We start from the raw sequence: 20,504 nt of genomic DNA on the forward strand, positions 1-20,504 counted from the left end.
ATAGGTAGCTTTTTAGCATATATGATCCATTTTTTCCGAGAAGTGGACCAGGGACCGATCTATTCGAAGAAATCATATTTATGGTCCGATTTGCTTAAAATTCGGTACTTAGGTAGCTTTTTACCTGGATAAGCTTATAGATTCCTGTTTTCCAATTTTAATGCAATTTCGAATATAAATAGCTTTGAGCAACGACCATGTCAAGTGGCGAATTCGTCACTTGGCAAGATTTTTTTGCGCCAATCAGAAACAACGGATACTATCAAAATATAATTATAATATATAATACATCTCAGCTAGTACCGAATTTTAAGCAAATCGGACCATAATAAGATTGTTTCGAACAGATCGGTCCCTGGTCCACTTCTCGGAAAAAATGGATCATATATGCTAAAAAGCTACCTACGTACGGAATTTTAAGCAAATCGGACCGTAAATACAATTTTTTCAAATAGGTCCCTGGTCCACTTCTCGGAAAAAATGGAATTTTAAGCAAATCGGATAATAAGATTGTTTCGAATAGATCGGTCCCTGGTCCACTTCTCGGAAAAAATTGATCATATATGCTAATATATGCTAAAAAGCTACCTGCGTACTGAATTTGAAGCAAATCGGACCGTAAATACGATTTTTTCGAATAGATCAGTCCCTGGACCACTTCCCGGAAAAAATGGATCATATATGCTAATATATGCTAAAAAGCTACTTACGTACCAAATTTTAAGCAAATCGGACCATAATAAGATTTTTTCGAATAGAACGGTCCCTGGTCCACCTACACGAAGAAAGTTAATTTTTTTTAGCCTAAAACATGGTGGTTACCGAAAGCTATTTATATACAAAATTTCATGAAAATCGGACCAGCCGTTCACGAGATTACTTGTTACAAAAAAAAGGGACTTCTCTTTATATAATTAGTATAGATTTGAAAGGTTGTTTTTCGATTGCCATATGAATTGCATGTATAAAAGAAAATCATATTTTGTGGCATATTTAGAAGAATTTTATTAAAACTATATGAAAAAATTATGTGGCAGCATGATTCTCTCACGGCTCTCTTTGCACTTAGAAATCAAAAATCCATATTTCTCCAAGTTTCTAAGTGAAGTCGTTTTTTGCAAGGCATATTTAATAAAGTAGAAGTGCCAACTAGCTCGAACTCTCTTGTATCTATTTACAATGTAAAAAAAAATGTAAACAAAGAAATTAACCCTTTCAGGCGCGAGTGCTTGTTTGCTACAAATTAACATCAATTGAAACTCATCAGCATAAGTACATAAATATGTGCATATACTAATTTTAAGAATTACGTGAATATTACCTTTAAGGAATTTTAATTGCATTTGCATCTTTGTGTATACATATGTACAGAAACGAATACCTCATAAAGGAAACCACGTAAATAAAATGAAAGAAATGTTTTATGGAACTGTTTAAACATTTCTTTGTTTTTATTCGCCCAATTTTTTATGCGCGTTTAGTTCCTTATTTAAATACTTAATTCTAAAAAAACATCCAGCACTTATAAAAAAATTATTTAATGTTTTCTTCAAAATTTATATGAAGACTTTATTAACAATTTCTTGAAGGTTGTTTTAACTGTTGATTAGTAAACATTTTCTCAAGGGAAGTTTGTAAAGACTTAGCCTCGATTAACTGGTAGGTAAGATCCGCTATAGTGTCTTCCATTGTCTTAATTTTTTCATTAAGAAGGTATATTTCCGTTTTGAAACCTCACTGTATGGAATCATTGCTGAAGAAAAAATGTAAAAACGTGTTGGTAAACAAATTTATGTACACATAAATACGTATGTATGTATGTAAATCAGTGTAAATCTAGGTCCTGACGTGCTTATGTGACCATAATTTTGTAGAGAACTATTTATGCAAACTTACTCAGTTTGCGTCTGCGCATCAACAGATGATATCGTCACTTCTGAACTTTCGTGTGCTGCGTCTCAAGCACAGGAACCTCCCAGGGCATGGGAATTTCACCTTGGTACAAACGCATGCGCCTAAAAATATTTGCTTGCAATGGGCAAGTAATAAAATCATTCGCATTGATATGATTTTCACAGACACGGTATGAATCTTCCAATTGAACACCGCAGCGGTTCTCCCAACGAAGTCTTCTAACTTCGAAACTATGCGCCTTAAAGTATCACACCACTTTAACGTCTTGGCTCTTGTCACATACAGCGCAACGCTCATAGTTCCTGAGCCTTTTCATTTTTCTATATAGTATATCTATTAGACTGCATCACTCCCTATAAAAAAAAAAAATCGGTACCTTTTTCCATTGGAGTTATAAAATCTATTATATTTTAATACGTCCACCAAAATATTTCGGAAAAATATAAAGATTTAAGCGAGCTGGACCGATTTGAAAATACCTCCGAAAATTGAGTTTTTTATGAATAAAAATAGTTTCTTACAGATGTTTTCTTAAAAAAATCCCCTCAAATGACAAAACGGTTTAAGCTTAAAAATTTACATAAAAATATTTAAAAAAAATGTAAAAAAATTTTGAACGGAATCGTAATAATGACATTTTTGATGCTCTTTTTTAACTTTTTTCAAAGATTGGTATAAGAAAAACTTAAATAACTGAACCTAAACTCTTCCTACTTAGACTTGTGAGGTATCATTGGAAAGGTATTTTCTCACCCAAAATTTTTTATTTCTTGACTAATAAGCTCATTCAAAGGATGAAAGAGAAAGGTAGGTTGAATGAACATCATTCAAAGTTGAATTAAGATGTTTTGGTATTTGAACAAAAAAAATTGGGACACGAATGACTTTTTTGCACATAAATAAAAGAAGTGGGGAAATACCTTTCTACCGAGACCCCATAAGTCTAAATTACAATAGTTTTCGCCCAGTTATTTAAGTTTTTCGTAAATCAATCTTTGAAAAAAATAAAAAACAGCATCACAAATCTAATTATTACGATTCCGTTGAAAAGATTTGTAAATATTTTTATGCAGATTTTTAAGCCTAATCTGTTTTGTCATCTGAGGGGACTTTTTTCAAAGAAAGAAACTATTTTTATTCATAAAAAACTTCATTTTTGGAGGTATTTTAAAATCGGTCCAGCTCGCTTAAATCTTAATATTTTTTCCGAAATATTTTGGTGGACGACTTAAAATATAATATATTTTGTAATTCCGGCGGAAAAACCGCAACTTTTTTAGGTGATGCAGTCTAATATCTATAAATGGGTGTGGTCGAAAAACAAAAAAGATTCACCCAATTCAAAAGTTTGTACAATAAATAGAAAATGCCAACTTGAAAAGGATTAAAAGTTATTCATCCTTTGACATTATTGTTCAAAAGAGAGAAATGTCAAAATCACTTCTACCTTATTTAATATGCCTTGGTTTTTTGGATAACTACATACACGCTCTGCTCATTTGCCAGATATACAATTTTCAAATCAAGTCAAGTCTAAGTTTTGCATAACTGAGCTTGGAAGAGAACACATTCTTTCGTACCGTCAAGGCATTTCGAGTTTCTTGCTTTTCTTTTGACATTTGCGTCGTTTCCCATGTAAAGGACGAAAAACTTGAGTTCAAAAAAATTGAACCGTGTAAAAGCAAATAGAAAACTTGAAAGATAATGAACAAGAATTGCTTTCAAGTACTTGAATCATGCGAATGGGGTGTATGTAACTACGAATCAGAACAAAGGTAGGAGCCGGCTTGCCCTGTTTTTTATATGATTGGTAATATCATTTATTCAAAACCTTTGGAATTTTGCGTTTTGGGGATTTTGTGACACTGTCACCAAAAAATTGTGGGGATTTCGTGTTTGGGGATTTTGATTTTGGGGATAATGTCTTTGGCGATTTTTTTGAAACTGGGGATTTTGTGTTTGGGGATTTTGTTTTCGGGGATTTTGTGGATCTCCCTCTATTATTAAAGTTCTTTTAAATAATCTACCAACTTCCACCATTTTCAGTATGTAAAATCTACCACTATTAATTTGTTCGAAATCCGTGCACTGGGTGCCAGGGAGTACGTGGTAATGAGGCATCTGACCAGTTGGCTAGAGAAGGCTCAGAACGGACATTTCTTGGTCTGCAACATGTTATAGCACTAACTAAAAAAAAACTGGGTGAATATTTCATTCAGCAATGATTGGGATAGTTGGAGGGGTTGCAGGTTGGCAAAACTTGTGGTGCTCTTAGTGTCGGAAGGTCTAGCTAGGTATTTGCTTAGTTGAGCAGATAGGACTGCAGGCAACTTGTTGGGTTGTTGACTGGTCACTTTTGGTTGTACAAACACCTATATGTGGTAGGCATACTTGACAACTTCATTTGGTCAACGAATCAAGTCACGAATAAATGTTATTTATTATTTGTCCAAGGAATCACATCAGCAATATATTTAATCCATGATTTTATTTGTCGAACGAATACTAAATTTATATTATCTAGGATTTTATACAACTTTCAATTCAGGAACAAATTTAATTTTTGGAAAAACCGCCACCCTGATACCCAAGAATGATAGAAAAGAAGATTGCGCCCTCAACGTTCCGCTATCTTTTTTGCTTTGAGGTTAACAGCCGGCTGCTTTGATGTGACGTCGTAAGAGAAACAAAAATTTACCACAAAGAGCAACAAACTAACAATTAAGTGAAAAAAGGTGATTTTTACAAATTTAGTGTTCAGTGGCGAGTTTCAATAACAATGTTTCAGATAAATCGTTGATGAACAACTGCTTTTCCTTTCGCTGTGGCTTTGGCACAGAAGTTGATTAGTTCCTGCTTATTATTTATTATTTCCTTTTTGATATTCAGCCATATATGTGTGCAATAAAACTTTTAATAGAAAACAAAAAATCACTTCGATTTTATTTAGATATTTTGGTCCACAGCTTTTCCAATTAGGCAACTTTTGGTCACTTTTGGTCACATATATGCCTGCCACACTTTGTCTTTAATATTTCTCATAATAAGGTAATATATACAGCCTCCGTTTCACGACATCGTGTCCAAAACAATTGTCGTTCGTGTGTTCGTAGCATTATTAGCAATACGATAAGCTAAACGATATCCAAAACTACTTAAATATGCTAAAAAGACTACGAGCATCCAATTTCAAGTGCTTGTAAACGAACTGGAGGCGAATGTAGAACTCGTGAGAGGAGCGCCTGTATTTGGAGCAAACAAGACGACGTTTGAAGAGCAGTGGCGCAAAATCGCTGAAAAAGTTAATTTGCTCGGTCCACCACAAAAAGGGCGAGCGAGTGGAGAAAGGTATTATATATATTTTCATTATTTGCAAGTCTTCTTACCTTTAATTTATTGCACAGACATTTGCCGACCTCAAATGCCGCACAAAAAAAAACTTGCAGAAAAAGCTCAAAACATAAATGCTACAGGCGGCGGTACGTTTCGGCAGTCTCCACTCAGCGAAGTGGAAGAAGCTATAGACTGCATACTTGTTATGCCCAAGGGAGCAGCTCCAAGTGGGATTATACTTGGTGTGTAGTGACGCCAAATAGAAGGCAACTCAAGTAGCACACTGGTGTATAAATTGGTGTAAATTTATGGATTTTGGTACAAATCTGATTAGATTGAATAAAAAAAACATTTTGGTGTATTTGTTATTCCACCAGTATTTCTTTCAAATCAAAATTCTACCTTTAACGTTTTGGTACTATTTATTCATTGAGATTCGTACGAAAACTACACCAGCTCCTAAAATGCACCACTTTTTTTCATTTGGTTCGCAAATAGCTCCACGTTAACAAATGTCATTAAAATTATTCAGGCGACATTCTGAGTTGTGATGTGCTGAATTGTCGATACCCAATACTTGAAAAAAATTTCGGTACCCAATACTTCCTTTTCGGTACCCGATACGTATTCGACACTCTAAACTTTCGTCATTATATCTGTGCCGTTTGACTTTGAATTAAAAAATGATCAGTTTCCTTTGAAATTGTTTTATATTTTTATTAAGATTCTATTATAGGGGCATCTTGAACTACACCTTTGGCTAGTTAAACGTTAAAATATTGTTTGGAAATCCAATGAAATGTTGATTTAAAGGGAAAATGACGTATCTCGACATAGGCTACTTTTGTGAGAAAAAAATTATTGATATTCTGAAAGACATCGCCTAAAAACCCAAAATGTACAAATAAGACGGTGCTTTCTCAAGAGATGAGCAATGTGTTTGTATGTATGTAGTTAAGTGAATCAAGCATAATGTGCGCGGCGAACAAGGCTGGCAATTAAATCTGCACAATACTGATCAAGGCGAATTTAATAAGGTGGTGTTAGCCGTATATAAGTCAAAAAATTACACTAACAAATTATACGCAGATATTCATACTGTCACTAGTATGAATTACAACAAACACGTAATTTTGATGTAATGTCCTCCACGGCGAAAAATTCAGATCCGCCGGTAACACCACCTTTCTTCTTTTACTTATCGCAACCGTCTTCACAACTGCAATAGTTCTGGTGGCAATATTATTTATTTTTAATAGCTGACACTATATCTATGTGTACATATAACTCATATTTTTGGCTATTGTGCGCTTTTATTAGAAATTCCAGCATTTCGGTACCGAGTATCGAAAGTATTTGATACTTTTTAAATCGGTACCGAGTATCGATCAATACTTAAAAGTAGCGACTCAGCACATCACAAATTCTGAGAGCAATTGACAGAGGTCCAAAGAATTCACCAAAAAATTAATATTGAATACACCACACAGTAGCTTTGTTTCTTTACAGATAGGCACATTTACACAAGGTAGTGTTAGCCGAATATAAGTAAAAAATTACAAAACCAGTTCCAAGAGACAAATAATTTTCACGATATGTGGTGAAAAATTCAGCTGTTGCCCCAACATAAGAGAAGTTAGTCACAGCTACTTTGATTTGCTTCTTTTACATATTGTGGTATTTTTTAATAAAAATGAGCGATTTATAAAATTTGATTAAGTGTGGCAAAACTTGAGTATTAGTGAACAATTTTAATACACTGCCTGTTTCAATATGAGCTTATTATACATACCACAAGTAGAGCTGCTATCAGTGTTGCCATTTTGAAAAATTGGTAGTTTCATTTTGCTTCGTTGGGCAAAAAAATTCAGGGCTGTTCTGGTTTCGTTCGAAATTGATTTCTCATCGATTTGGATTTCCGATTCCAAATTTTAAAGATGTTTTGCAATCCTATCGAAATTTTGAGTTATAATAGAAAATAAATCCTATTCAAAATGTCAAAAATGCATTGAACTGTTGTTGCATAGTATTCGTTTATTAGAACATTTGTAAAAATTTTAAATAAATTTTGTCTAATAGCGGTAATACAATGGTGATCTGAAAGTAGAAAAGCGTACTGAAAGCGTGCTAAAATGGCCTAAAACTTGTACCGAAATATTAAGATTATGTTGCTGACATTCCGTAATTTTATTGCATCATGGTAAAGAAAACAAATAAATATAAATAAAATTGCGCGAGCACAGTAATATATTTTTTTTGGTTACCAAATATAAAATGTTTATATCGATTGTATTTTTTTACATTTTAGATATAAAATAATTGATATAAATTGAATTAATCTCAAAAGATTCATACTTTTACATAAAATAAAATCAGAAACGAAATAAAATATCAATATCTGATGATTAAAAAATTGGTAGTTTGGAAACTGATTTGGTAAGATTTTTGTTCCTAAATATATTGTCGAGTGGCAATACTGGTTGGTATGTTTAATACACCAGTGGTGAAATATGCATAAATAAGGCACCCCTACACGCTTAAAGTTTGTTTAGGTACTAATGATTCAACATCGTGCCTTCACAAATGCAGCTATAAGTTGCATGGTACATATGAGTACGAACAACAGCGAGAATTTTTTCTACATAACATAGGCGCACGCTGATTTGTTTTCTTCTTTTCGTACGCGAACGCGAAAAGAAGAAAACAAATCAGCGTGCGCCTATGTTATGTAGAAAAAATTAACAAAACATGTTGAAATGTATGCGTTCGCGTGTGCGTTCGAGTAATGGGCGTGTGGTAGGCGCTTAAACTTCTGTCAACTGTGTTCTTTTGACAAGAAACATTTTTTATACCAAATTCTCAAATTGAATTGTGTCTAGGGCAAAATAAATGCACCGTTCTTGGCTCGGTAAATATCTTTGTACCAAACTCAAGAATCAGTGTAAGTTTTCGACGACGACCATATTTTCAAAGTATTATAAAAGTAAGGCTTAGTTCACAACCTAGAGTAATAGCGTTACGCGATGCAATGGAAATGGCTCAATCCGAAGAAACTTCTTCGCCAGCATAATCGCTGGCGATTAAAAAGTAGCTAGTGTTTAAATTGTAGCACAGATATACACGACTAATTTTTTATAATAGGGGAGTTTACGATGAGTAGCATTTTAGATTTAAAGTTGCTACGTAGCAATCTAGCACATATTTTGTTATTGGGAAAGCAACAAAATGTGTGTTACATTGCTACATAGGGATTTCCCGTAATATATTTATATTTATTTCTACAACCCTTTGACAATTTATACCGAAACTTAAGCATATTGTATTGNCAGATATACACGACTAATTTTTTATAATAGGGGAGTTTACGATGAGTAGCATTTTAGATTTAAAGTTGCTACGTAGCAATCTAGCACATATTTTGTTATTGGGAAAGCAACAAAATGTGTGTTACATTGCTACATAGGGATTTCCCGTAATATATTTATATTTATTTCTACAACCCTTTGACAATTTATACCGAAACTTAAGCATATTGTATTGTATATAATAGCTGTAGAAGAGATGTTTAATTTAATATATAAATATGTATGTACATATGTATATTTTTTATTTATTTGGGCTTTAAGTATGAGAAAAAGCTTTTTTTAACAAACTGCATAATTTTTATTTGCTTGCACAGCGATAAACACCAACGACTGTGTAAATGTTGGTTAGGAGCGATTTTTATGTATTCTCGCTGCGCTAATACGTTAGGTTGTAATCTTAGCCTAATACTGAAACTGAGTTAACGGCCATATTAAAGCTGTATAACTATTATTTAACTAATTTAACAATTCGATTATGTGCATTGGCTCAACTATGCCACTTTATGTGTATTTTCGACCCTTTTTTAAACAGCGCATCTCTAAAAATTTAATAATCGCGAAAAAATCATTGCTTTAAATATTAAAGTTTTTCCAGATTTATTTAAAAATCTTCAAATCCTTATAAATTTTGAGGCGCTCGAGGTTTAGAGGGTGTAGTACCGAAATTCAATCGAAAGAATGTACCTCGTTTTTAAATTAGGAACTCACATTCATATATATTCGCGATTTTCTTGCCTGCACATTACGAAGAGGAATGCTGAGGTTTATAAAAAGAATTCCAAGTCGTGCAGATTAAAAAAGAGCTTCGGTGTAAATTCTATGTCTGAGTTAATTTTAAATTTGATTAGTAGTAAATTTTTTTATTTTTATTTATTTATTTATTTAAGTAGAAAAAAAGTTACAATATTTATGTTATCGCACAATTTACAGAATATGGTATAAACCTTAATTCTACATCATTATATTTATATTTTTATCACAGGTTTTAGTTTTTAAATAACGATTTTTTCGAAGGAAAAAACTACTATGAAAGACCTCCGCTTTAAATTAGTAGTAAGTTTTACTCCTCGAATCCTTTTGTACTCTTCACAGTCATGAAAATATATTTATGCTAGAATATGATGTAAATTCTTTACCATTATGGTGTATGATTTGAGCCAATACCAATACGTATTTTATACCAACAGAGTTTATATTATGTTCTAGAAACAAGAAAACTTGTATACCACTGGCATAATATATATGCCGAAAATCAGTAAAAAAAATTACGGTAGGTGTAAATAATGCACCGAAAAGCGGTATAACCTCTACACTGAATCGAAATAAACTGTTCAAAAACTGCGCTTAGAAATCGCATATTTTTTATATTGAAAATGTATATCACGCCGATGCAAAAAATACACAAAATATTTTGGTGTATTTTTGACTTTTGTGCTACTTGAGAACGTCAAATGGCAACAACTCGTAGCTTTCATCATCGCATTGCGGAATCGGCTAAAATTCAGGCCGACGCACAGTGTATTATTTCCATATTCTAGAAAATATTAATTACATTATTTTATGTCGCCAAATTTCAAAACAACGTCAAAAATGTTTTTAGAAATGTCTGCTAAAGACGAAACAACAACAATTACAAAATTTAAACCAAAGTGTAGGGCGGGACGGGATTCGATTTGGAAGATTACCGAGCGCAGTATTATTTNCATTACGAAGAGGAATGCTGAGGTTTATAAAAAGAATTCCAAGTCGTGCAGATTAAAAAAGAGCTTCGGTGTAAATTCTATGTCTGAGTTAATTTTAAATTTGATTAGTAGTAAATTTTTTTATTTTTATTTATTTATTTATTTAAGTAGAAAAAAAGTTACAATATTTATGTTATCGCACAATTTACAGAATATGGTATAAACCTTAATTCTACATCATTATATTTATATTTTTATCACAGGTTTTAGTTTTTAAATAACGATTTTTTCGAAGGAAAAAACTACTATGAAAGACCTCCGCTTTAAATTAGTAGTAAGTTTTACTCCTCGAATCCTTTTGTACTCTTCACAGTCATGAAAATATATTTATGCTAGAATATGATGTAAATTCTTTACCATTATGGTGTATGATTTGAGCCAATACCAATACGTATTTTATACCAACAGAGTTTATATTATGTTCTAGAAACAAGAAAACTTGTATACCACTGGCATAATATATATGCCGAAAATCAGTAAAAAAAATTACGGTAGGTGTAAATAATGCANGTATTGAACTTATAACGGAACTTCGTTGACCCAACTTGATTTTTTATCGATATTTTCCACGCACATAATTAAAAAAAAAATTATTTTTGAGACCATTTTTGCCAGTTTATAATTCATTGTTATAGGGAAATTCTAAATATTTATTTGAGGCATTTTAGCCTTTGTAGTTAGTTAAATATTTCAGTTTTTGCATTTTTATAAATTGCAGTTATATAATAGGGTGGCGTGGCAGTAACTCTAAATGACCAATTTTTTGTAAAAAGCTTCGCCTATCTTATAACGTACCTTGTGCAAAATTGTATTAATCTATCTTCAATAGTTTTCGAATTACAGAATTAAAAGCAGCTAGATGGGTCAAATCTTACACTGTGCGACGCCTCCAAAGCACAGAGCAAGGCTAGTGAAGTTAGTTTATGCAGCAACGCTCCAAGCAGAGGCGGAAAAATCTACTGCCCAAGCCATAAAGGATCTAGTTACTATTTCAACGCGACAGATTGAGGTCTTAGAGGCTATAATGAGAAGTCTGACTAGGTGACTTTTTGTGGTCTAGTTGTAAATAAGTAAATGAAGTTTTTTTTTTATTAATTTATAAAAAAAGGTATTTTTTCATTTAAATGTGTTTTTTTCTAAAATTTTTATATACGAAGTATACAAATATGCATATCGGAAGAAAGGTGGCTTAATCACCTTTACAACGATATACATTTTTTTAAAAATCAGTTTAAAATTTAATTTTTCGAAGACCTGAACTTTGACCCCTTATAGCACCTGTAATATAAGTTTGCACAAAAAAAGTTATACACCATTTAAATAAGAGCAAAAGGAGGACTACGTCTATATTTTTAAGTTTTTAGTTATTTACATGCAATAATTAAATATAATTCTTTACCAAAGGTCCTATTTCGAACTTCGAAGGCCCATATCTCGATTTCGGAGGCCAACTTCGAAAATGGACAAATCTGTGTTTTACCTATGACTCAAGCTCTTAAAAAAATTGGTTTGGTCCAATACCTAGAAAAAAGTTGATTTTGCCGTACAGTGTAATTTAAAAAAATTAGCTCAGTTGGTTTTTAAAGTTATTGCATTCATATTTTTCGTATTTGTGAAAAAAAGATATTGAGGACTGATTTTTTCCAATTGTTCACCCATTTCTATTTAACTCATTGACATGAGGTACAGCCCGCGACAAAAAATAGCACATCAACATTTTTACCAGTTTTGACTACTTTTCTTTTGCCTTTTTAAGGTTCATTATTAAAGTTCAGCTCCTTATCTAACAAAAACCATATAAGCCCAAATTTCAAACTTTGTACAAAAATTTTAAAAATTTCACAAACTTTTCATCCCAATTCCAAATATTTTCAATATTCCTATTCAATATCCAATATTATTATTTTCAGTAATACGCGGTTGTTTTCTTTGGAAAAACTACATACGCCCAAACTGTTTTTTTTTTTTAAATTTGCCATTTTTCGACACTTCAATAGTTTTTTCTCAAAAGAAGACGTGTTAGATGAATTTTGTAAATGCACTTTAAATCAGCATCAAAAAATATATAAGGTAGGTAAGGTCGATATCGTTTTTGAAATAGAATACGATAATTTTTTTTACCGAGTTATTTATATTTTTATGAATGCGAGTGTATAATGCCAAGAAGTGCTGTTTTGTTTTTTTATTAATTCATTTATTGCTAAGAAGGTTTTAAATGAAAGATACGCTACTCACAGACAAAGTGAGACACCCATAAATGTTGTTAATTTGTAAATATTCACAAAGTTTTTCATGTTAAGTAATTACGTTATGAACCGAAAATCACTGCACTATGATGAGGGCACCAGTATGTTTTATACCTGCATACCCTAAGCTGTAACAAGGCCAATTTTAAAACAATAAAACTAGAAGAGAGAAGGTAGGAAAGAGTGGATTTGATTATAACTATGGGTCATTTACACAAAAAATTGTTTTCCGCTCAAATCATTTTTCTTTGCATTCTTTGGGTAAAAATATAATACACGTATTTTTTTATTTTCGTTTGGCACATACTGTCGTACCATTTATGGCTTTTTCTTGGCTTTCATACGAGAAGTCGATACAATTATTTTTTAATACAAAAAATTGGATATTAAAAAAATAATAACAAAATAAATTTTTTTTTTCAAATTTAGTAACGACTTTTTTTAATTTTCTTATTGAAAAATGTTCTTCAAATACTTAAGTAAAATCTGTAAAATTTTCAGAATGGGTAGTTCAAAATTACGCTTGAAATCAAATTTTAAACAACTGCGAAAGCGCTAAAAACGCGCGATCTCCTTGGCGTGCACCCTCTATCTATGTACTCGTATAATAGGCTGCATGCTGAATTTTTTCGGCATTACATAAAAGACAAGTTCTGAATGTAGTTTTTTATCTTTTATTAGGGTTCTAATTACGCCCTTCTACAATAATGAATATGAATATCTACTTTTTATTTACTGAGGCATGCCTTTTTCCCGGTTTTACAAAGCATTCTATTTTGAAATCGTTACAAAAAGAATAAGTCTTGACTTTCAGTCTGTTATTTTCTTCAGGCTCAATGCTGTGAATTTCGTGCGTGCCTGATATAGTCTTGCACTTTTAAATAGATTTTTTTTCTGCTTCTTCCTAGTCCTGAGCATTGTTATACAAAAACGAGATATTGGGTAGCCACAATTTTCTCTATGAGTGGGGGATTGATTCATATATCTGTGGTCATAAATAATAGCCGCATAATTAGAAAAACCTGTATTCGAGAAAAACGTTTTAAACATTTGGATTGTAATGNAGATTTTTTTTCTGCTTCTTCCTAGTCCTGAGCATTGTTATACAAAAACGAGATATTGGGTAGCCACAATTTTCTCTATGAGTGGGGGATTGATTCATATATCTGTGGTCATAAATAATAGCCGCATAATTAGAAAAACCTGTATTCGAGAAAAACGTTTTAAACATTTGGATTGTAATGTTAACCTAATGGGGAGCCAAAATATGTTCGTCCATAACTTTTTAAATAGCCTAGCTGGCGGGATGGGGATTTCACATACACATGGAAGAGTAGTTGCAGAATACGAAAACATATAAAACTCAATTCATTCTTAAGTCGACTCAGGCGGTTATTGCTTATGACCACAGATTATATATCCATACCAAGTTCCAGTACTCTACCATGAACACTTCCAGAGATATATCAAATCCGGTTGGTGGAATTTGATATTCAAATCTGTTAGCAATACAATCGGGAATTGTTCTTCATCCTATTGATGATAAAGTAATAGTAAAGCAAATAAAAAGTAGATATTCATATTAATTAGTGTAGAAGGGCGTAATAAGAACCCTAATAAAGATAAAAAAAAACTACATTCAGTACTTGTCTTTTATGTAATGCCGAAGAAATTCAGCTGCGAGCATGCAGCCTGTTATACGAGTGCATAGATAGAGGGTGCACGCCAAGGAGAGCGCGCGTTTTTAGCGCTTTCGCAGTTGTTTAAAATTTGATTACAAGCGTAATTTTGAACTACCCATTCTGAAAATTTTACAGATTTTACTTAAATATTTGAAGAACATTTTTCAATAAGAAAATTAAAAAAAGTCGTTACTAAATTTGAAAAAAAAAATTTATTTTGTTATTATTTTTTTAATATCCAATTTTTTGTATTAAAAAATAATTGTATCGACTTCTCGTATGAAAGCCAAGAAAAGTCATAAATGGTACGATGATTGGGTTTTTTTTTATTAAAATGCTTGTTCGCGGAAGCATATATTAAAAAGGCCTTTTTTGGCATGCTTAAAGTTCAAAAAAATATACCTCAGAAACAGTGTGTGTCACATGAAAATAAAAAAATTCGTGTATCATATTTTTACCCAAAGAATGCGAAGAAAAATAATTTGAGCGGAAAAAAATTGTTAGTGTAAATTTTGCATGGATTGACCCATATGTATTTCTAAGCTGTTTTTATTGCGATTCAAGAATAGCTTGCTATAAGTTTAAAGCGTACTTTATGTGTTAAGCAGGGATCACACGATTTGTACATTTGTATAGAGTGGTGTTGTTTTGCAAGTTGTTATTGAGCTGAGCTCATTATTTCTGAACAACACCACTCTTTGACTGCCAAAATGTACAAATCTGTCCAAATGTACAAATCTTGATATCCCTGCTTAACATTTAACAAGTGCACCATCGCGAAAATCGTGATTTTGTGCATTTTAGCATCGGAGGCATACATCGATGCATCGATTTGCATGGTATTTTTCAAATAATGTTTCACAACAATATATCTCCTTAGTAAAATTTTACAAAATTTTTAATAAATTACAGAATATGACCTAATTATGTTTCTAACGGAACTTTTTGGTCCAAGTCACTTTTCTTTTTTGTACAATCGAAAAACTGGAATGACGGCTCAATGTACTAGAAATGTCAGTTTTCAAAAAACATCGATGCATCGATACATCGAGAGGAGAATTTTCGATGCATCGAAGCAAAACAATGATATTTTCGATGCATCGAGGTTTTTCCTAGGGATGTCTATGTAGTTCAAAAACAGTGATGATAAACTTACACCTCATTAATACAAATTAAAGCATTTTGCAACAAAATATACAGTTCCGGACAAAATTATTGGCACAGTGAATTTTTCGCAATATAAACAAAGTTTTTTATTCTTATTTTTTTGATAATCTTTAAAAAAAAAAATTTAGTTCATTGTACACCAAAAAACATAAAAATAAATTCTCTAAAGTTTGTGCAAAACTCAGGAAAATTCAATAACTTTTTATACTAATTTGCAGCTATTTAGTGGAAGACGTTGCTCATTTTCTCCATAAAAAACATAATTGTTGAACATGCTTTGTACGCCAAAATATCAAGGCTATAAAACTGCATACATAGAATTTTTCTAAAAAATCTGAATAGAAAGTTGCAAATTAGTATACGAATTTATTGAACTTTCCTGACTTGCACAAAGTTTCGAAATTTTATTTTTATGATTTTTAATGTAGAATGAAATATATTTTTATACAAAGTGATTGAAAATAAATTATGATAAAAAACTTTGCTCATATTGCCAAAAATTCACTGTACCAATACTTTTGTCCGGCACTGTACATATGTATGTACATGCAAAAACACAATGATGTATTGGGGAACGATTTTCCGCCATCCCTTGTCAAATTTAGTTTTGAGAACAATCCTTAGATTACCTCAATAAATTGTTTTCTTTGGAACTACATATTTAATATAAGAGTATATTTTTTATATGAAACGATATTTCTTCAATATATTAAAATTTAATCTTTTCTATTCATTTGTAAATTTTCTTTTTAAAACAGTTAGTCCCACATGCTAGGGGTTTCAATAACTCTGGGCAGAAGGCTATTCACACATGCAGCCAAATAATAACCTTAGTAGATAATCTTTGTGCACTGAATATTTAATAAAACGTTAAACAAATTGTCTTTTTCTCGCCTCAGATCTTTTTATGATATATTAATAAACTATGCACATAACGTTCATTCATATTGCTGAACGTTGTAAAACTTATTTCTTTTTTATTTTACGCTATTAGCTATTATTCTAGTTACTAATATATTTCGTAAAATTTTTTTAAATTACTATTAAATAGAATTTATTTTTAACTATTTCAATAACAAAAAATTAATACTTGCTTGTTTATATACATATGTACATAAATTTAATGCTAATATGTTTATAATATCGAACTTTTTAAGTGTAATTTTACCTTCAAATCTTTATTAAAACACTCGCTAATGTGATAATTTCTCATTTCTTTTTTATTTCTGCATAATCAAATCATATCTAACTTCAATTGCATTATTTGCAACATCTAAAAAATGGCCACTAATTAAATTGATAACGCCCGCTGCGTCACCAAAATTTTAATTAAAAAATATATGCTTCTAATAATCATTATATTATATTCAAAAATTAAAAAAAATATAATTCTTTGCATACATCTTTGCATACATCTAGAATGCCATACGCACAAATCTGTCGCTACATAAATGCTTTGTTCGCTATGAAGATGACTTTGGCTCCTTTTGGATGGTGGACGATAGTGAATTCGTTAAGCGTCGCCATTTATCGCGAGGCCGTCCACGCAAATATGAACCGTCGTCATCCCCGCGTTCCAATTCACAGACTCCCGGCTGTGCCGCCGACAATAGCGACAACAATAGTCAATCTGGCGGCACTGACGGCCATCAAGCCTTTAATAGGCAGCAACAAAAGCAGAAACACCGCATAATTCACAACTTTAGTCCCAATAATGGTAGTCATTTCGTCAGTGCTCGAGCTGGTGCAAGTAGTGTTAATTGTGCCAGTGGTGGCAGTGAAAACGGTTGTCTGAATCAAACATGCGCTGCTTTTGATGCTGGTGTTAGAGTTGCTGCTGCTGTTGATGGCTCAATGCTAACTAATTATATTTGCAATAATAGTGATAGAATTAATAATAATAATAATATTAGTAACAAAAGAAATAATAATAATGATAATAATAATAGTCATAATAAGAGTAATAATAATCAAAATAATAATAATAAAATTAGTAATAATAAGAGCGGCAACAGCATTAACAGCAGCAGCAACAAAAATAATGGTATTTTTAATATCAGCACTAATAACGGCGATAATGACGGAATTGATATCTGCGAAGGTAGCCAAATAAGTCTGGGCGACATTTGCAGCAGTAATAAAACATCGAAGAAACTACAAAATTTTGATTCAAGTGATACCAAACTAATACGTATCAACGATGCATTAATCGGAATGAACACAATTGAAAACTTAAACAGGCTTAAAACCGCTTGTAGCAAAGTCCCTGGTACTGATATTACCAGCGAAGGCATTACCACTGTCGATATCGGTGTCATAATTGCGGCAAGTCACTGTGGTGAAGGCAAAAATGGAACCAAACGTAAAGTTTGTGTTATTGATGGTGATGCTGGCGGCGGTAACAATAAACCTATTAGTGCCGTAAATGGTTCTAATGATGTGGGTGTAGGTGACGGTGACAATGCTATCGAAGGACTATTTTATCGCAACTATCAACCGCAGTAAGAGCATTAATGAAGCAAAAGATACAAAAAGCTTTGATGTACTTTAAATATACATAGATTTTGTACATAAGTAGTAAGTGCATATCGTTACTTTAATATAGAAAGACCCTAACTAATTTACATTTCGAACCCTGATTTATACAAAATCTTTCAAATAGCTCACAATTATCTAATAGAAATTGAAAAAAAAAATATTACAATATTAGATAAAATTATATATTATACATTAACAATCAGCACTTCGACGAAACTCGCAACTGTGGAACTTTTCATTTTGCAAAATTTTTGAACTATATTTGAAGGAACAAAAATTTGAGATAAGGGCTTTCTATATTAAGGTAACGATATATTTATACATGTACATACACATATGTATGAATATGTAGTTATAAATATGTAGTTTATACGTACAGATACATTAGGGTGGGTAAACAAAAAAATCAAGTTTTTTTTTCTGGATCCGACATCGGATCATCATAGTTTTCCATTTTTAATTTAGTCTCATATAAAAATGGTCATATCTTATCACCAATAGATCGTTAAACCAGTTGCATTGTCAATATTTATAGGAAATTGAACGCTCTACAAAAGTGGTCTCATATACTCTTTTCATTAATCTAAGCATTTAAAAGATATTCAAGGTCAAAGATTGAAGTATTTTAAGGAAAATAATTTTTTGGTTTGAATTTTGTAACTTACTAAAAAATAATTACTGTCAAATGAGTTTCAATTATTTCTATAGGAAATTGAACGCTCTACAAAAAAGGTCTACTGGGGTTAATCGACTATTCTAACCATTTAGAAGATATTCGCAGTAGAACTCCAATGTCTACTGATTTTAATAGTTTTTTAATAATATTTCCAATTTATCCATTTAATTTATGAATTTTGAGAATATTTAAGAATATTACGTTGATGAAAAACCAAACACATAACCTCTTTCACTGCTGGTAATTTTTTAATTTTTTTCATGAATTTTTGACATCGGTATGCCAATTAAAGGGATTTCTTTATTCATATTAGATGATTAGCAGATGAATTGCAATAATCAAAAATATATTAAAACTCAGCTGCTAATTAATTGGTTTTAGTTATACACAAGAAGACACAACTTAGAGCTCCAAAAACTATATATAAAATGTAGAAATATAAGAGGAAACAGAGAAATGACATACAACCACAGATGGCGCTAGTATGACAAGTACTGAGTAACAGAACTACCAGCATTCGAAATTAAATCTTAAAATTCTCCGAACAAAAAATATTGCATTATAAATTTTGTGGAAAAGAAATTTGAATGACATTTTAAATAAACCCGTTGAAATATATTAAATCACGATCCTAAAAAATTGATTCGAAAGAAATATATTCTCAAACAAAAGATAAGATATAACTCGCAAGCTGTCATTCTATAGAAATAAACTCAAATTCTCATAATTATTGTCAAAATTCATAAATTGAATGGATAAATTGAAAGTATTTATTGAAAAACTATTAAAATCAGTTGGCATTGGGATTCTACTGCTAATATCTTCTAAATGGTTAGAGTTATTGATTAACCACCTGAGATGTTTTTTGTAGAGCATTCAATTTGCTATAGAAATACTTGAAACTCATTTGACAATAATTATTTTTTAGTAAGTTACAAAATTCAAAACAAAAAATTATTTTCCTTAAAATACTTCAATCTGTGACCTTGAATACCTTTTAAATGCTTAGATTAATGAAAATAGTATATGAGACCATTTTTGTATAGTGTTCAATTTCCTATAAATATTGAAAATGCAACTGGTTTAACGATCTATTGGTGATAAGATATGACCATTTTTATATGGGACTAAATTGAAAATGGAAAACTATGATGAGCATAATCTTCCCGTTAATATTAAGAGCTCAGATTTGGTAAGTACTTTCCAGAGGTACCCAGGACCTGGTTTTCGTGTGTCGGATCAAAAAAAAAAAATACTTGAATTTTTTGGCCCACCCTAATATACCTATATACATGTACATATATGTAGTTTATACGTACATATACATATATACATGTACTTACATACCTAATCACTGACGTTGATTCTGAGGTAAGTATTTAGCATGCGAACTTAATCATCTGTTTACGCGTATTTCAGTCAATGTATGTATATACATTAGGGTGGTCAAAAAAGCATGTGCAAAAGTATTTCGGAATTTTTATGCTCTCACCCCCTAGTTCTATACGGAAAAATATATCCCCATTTTTTTTGTTTAGATGTCGCTCAAAACGCACAAAGTGTTTCATGTATTTTATATGGGGAAAACCACTTTTCGCAGGATTACTAAAAATCAATATTTTGCGATCAGAAAACTCCGTTTCCCTGCAGAAGACTACCAATAATAATACCCAATTATTTATTTAACCATTTTTTCATAGTAACTGTATTTTATAGGTCCCCCAAAAACCCCAGAAAATGCAATGGGGGGCACCAATAAAAAATCTTTGGTATTAAAAAACGGTTAAATATACCATTGGATATTGTTATTGGAAGTCGTAAAGAGGACCAGAGTTTTTCGA

At 31.6% G+C, this 20,504-nt stretch overlaps 2 protein-coding genes across 2 annotated transcripts in view; both read left to right on the forward strand.

The window, feature by feature from the left end:
* Positions 1 to 7,995: 7,995 nt before the first annotated feature.
* LOC108381625 (uncharacterized) lies at positions 7,996 to 17,357 on the forward strand (the record flags this gene model as incomplete). The annotated part of the gene is made up of 2 exons (XM_017638042.1): positions 7,996 to 8,043; positions 16,869 to 17,357. Coding segments are annotated over exons 1-2 (537 nt in total), but the record flags the coding sequence as incomplete, so codon positions are not given.
* LOC108381636 (uncharacterized) overlaps positions 17,081 to 20,504 on the forward strand; it is a 323,688-nt gene continuing 320,264 nt past the window's right edge. The window contains exons 1-2 of the mRNA XM_017638052.1: positions 17,081 to 17,166; positions 17,510 to 17,950. Of these exons, the coding sequence (XP_017493541.1) occupies positions 17,664 to 17,950 (287 nt within the window). The 5' untranslated portion in view covers positions 17,081 to 17,166; positions 17,510 to 17,663. The remainder of the gene's footprint in view (positions 17,167 to 17,509; positions 17,951 to 20,504) is intronic.

This window comes from Rhagoletis zephyria, unplaced genomic scaffold (assembly GCF_001687245.7).
Source record: "Rhagoletis zephyria isolate East Lansing unplaced genomic scaffold, Rhagoletis_zephyria_1.1 Rzeph_scaffold_00139, whole genome shotgun sequence".
Classification (NCBI taxonomy): domain Eukaryota; kingdom Metazoa; phylum Arthropoda; class Insecta; order Diptera; family Tephritidae; genus Rhagoletis; species Rhagoletis zephyria.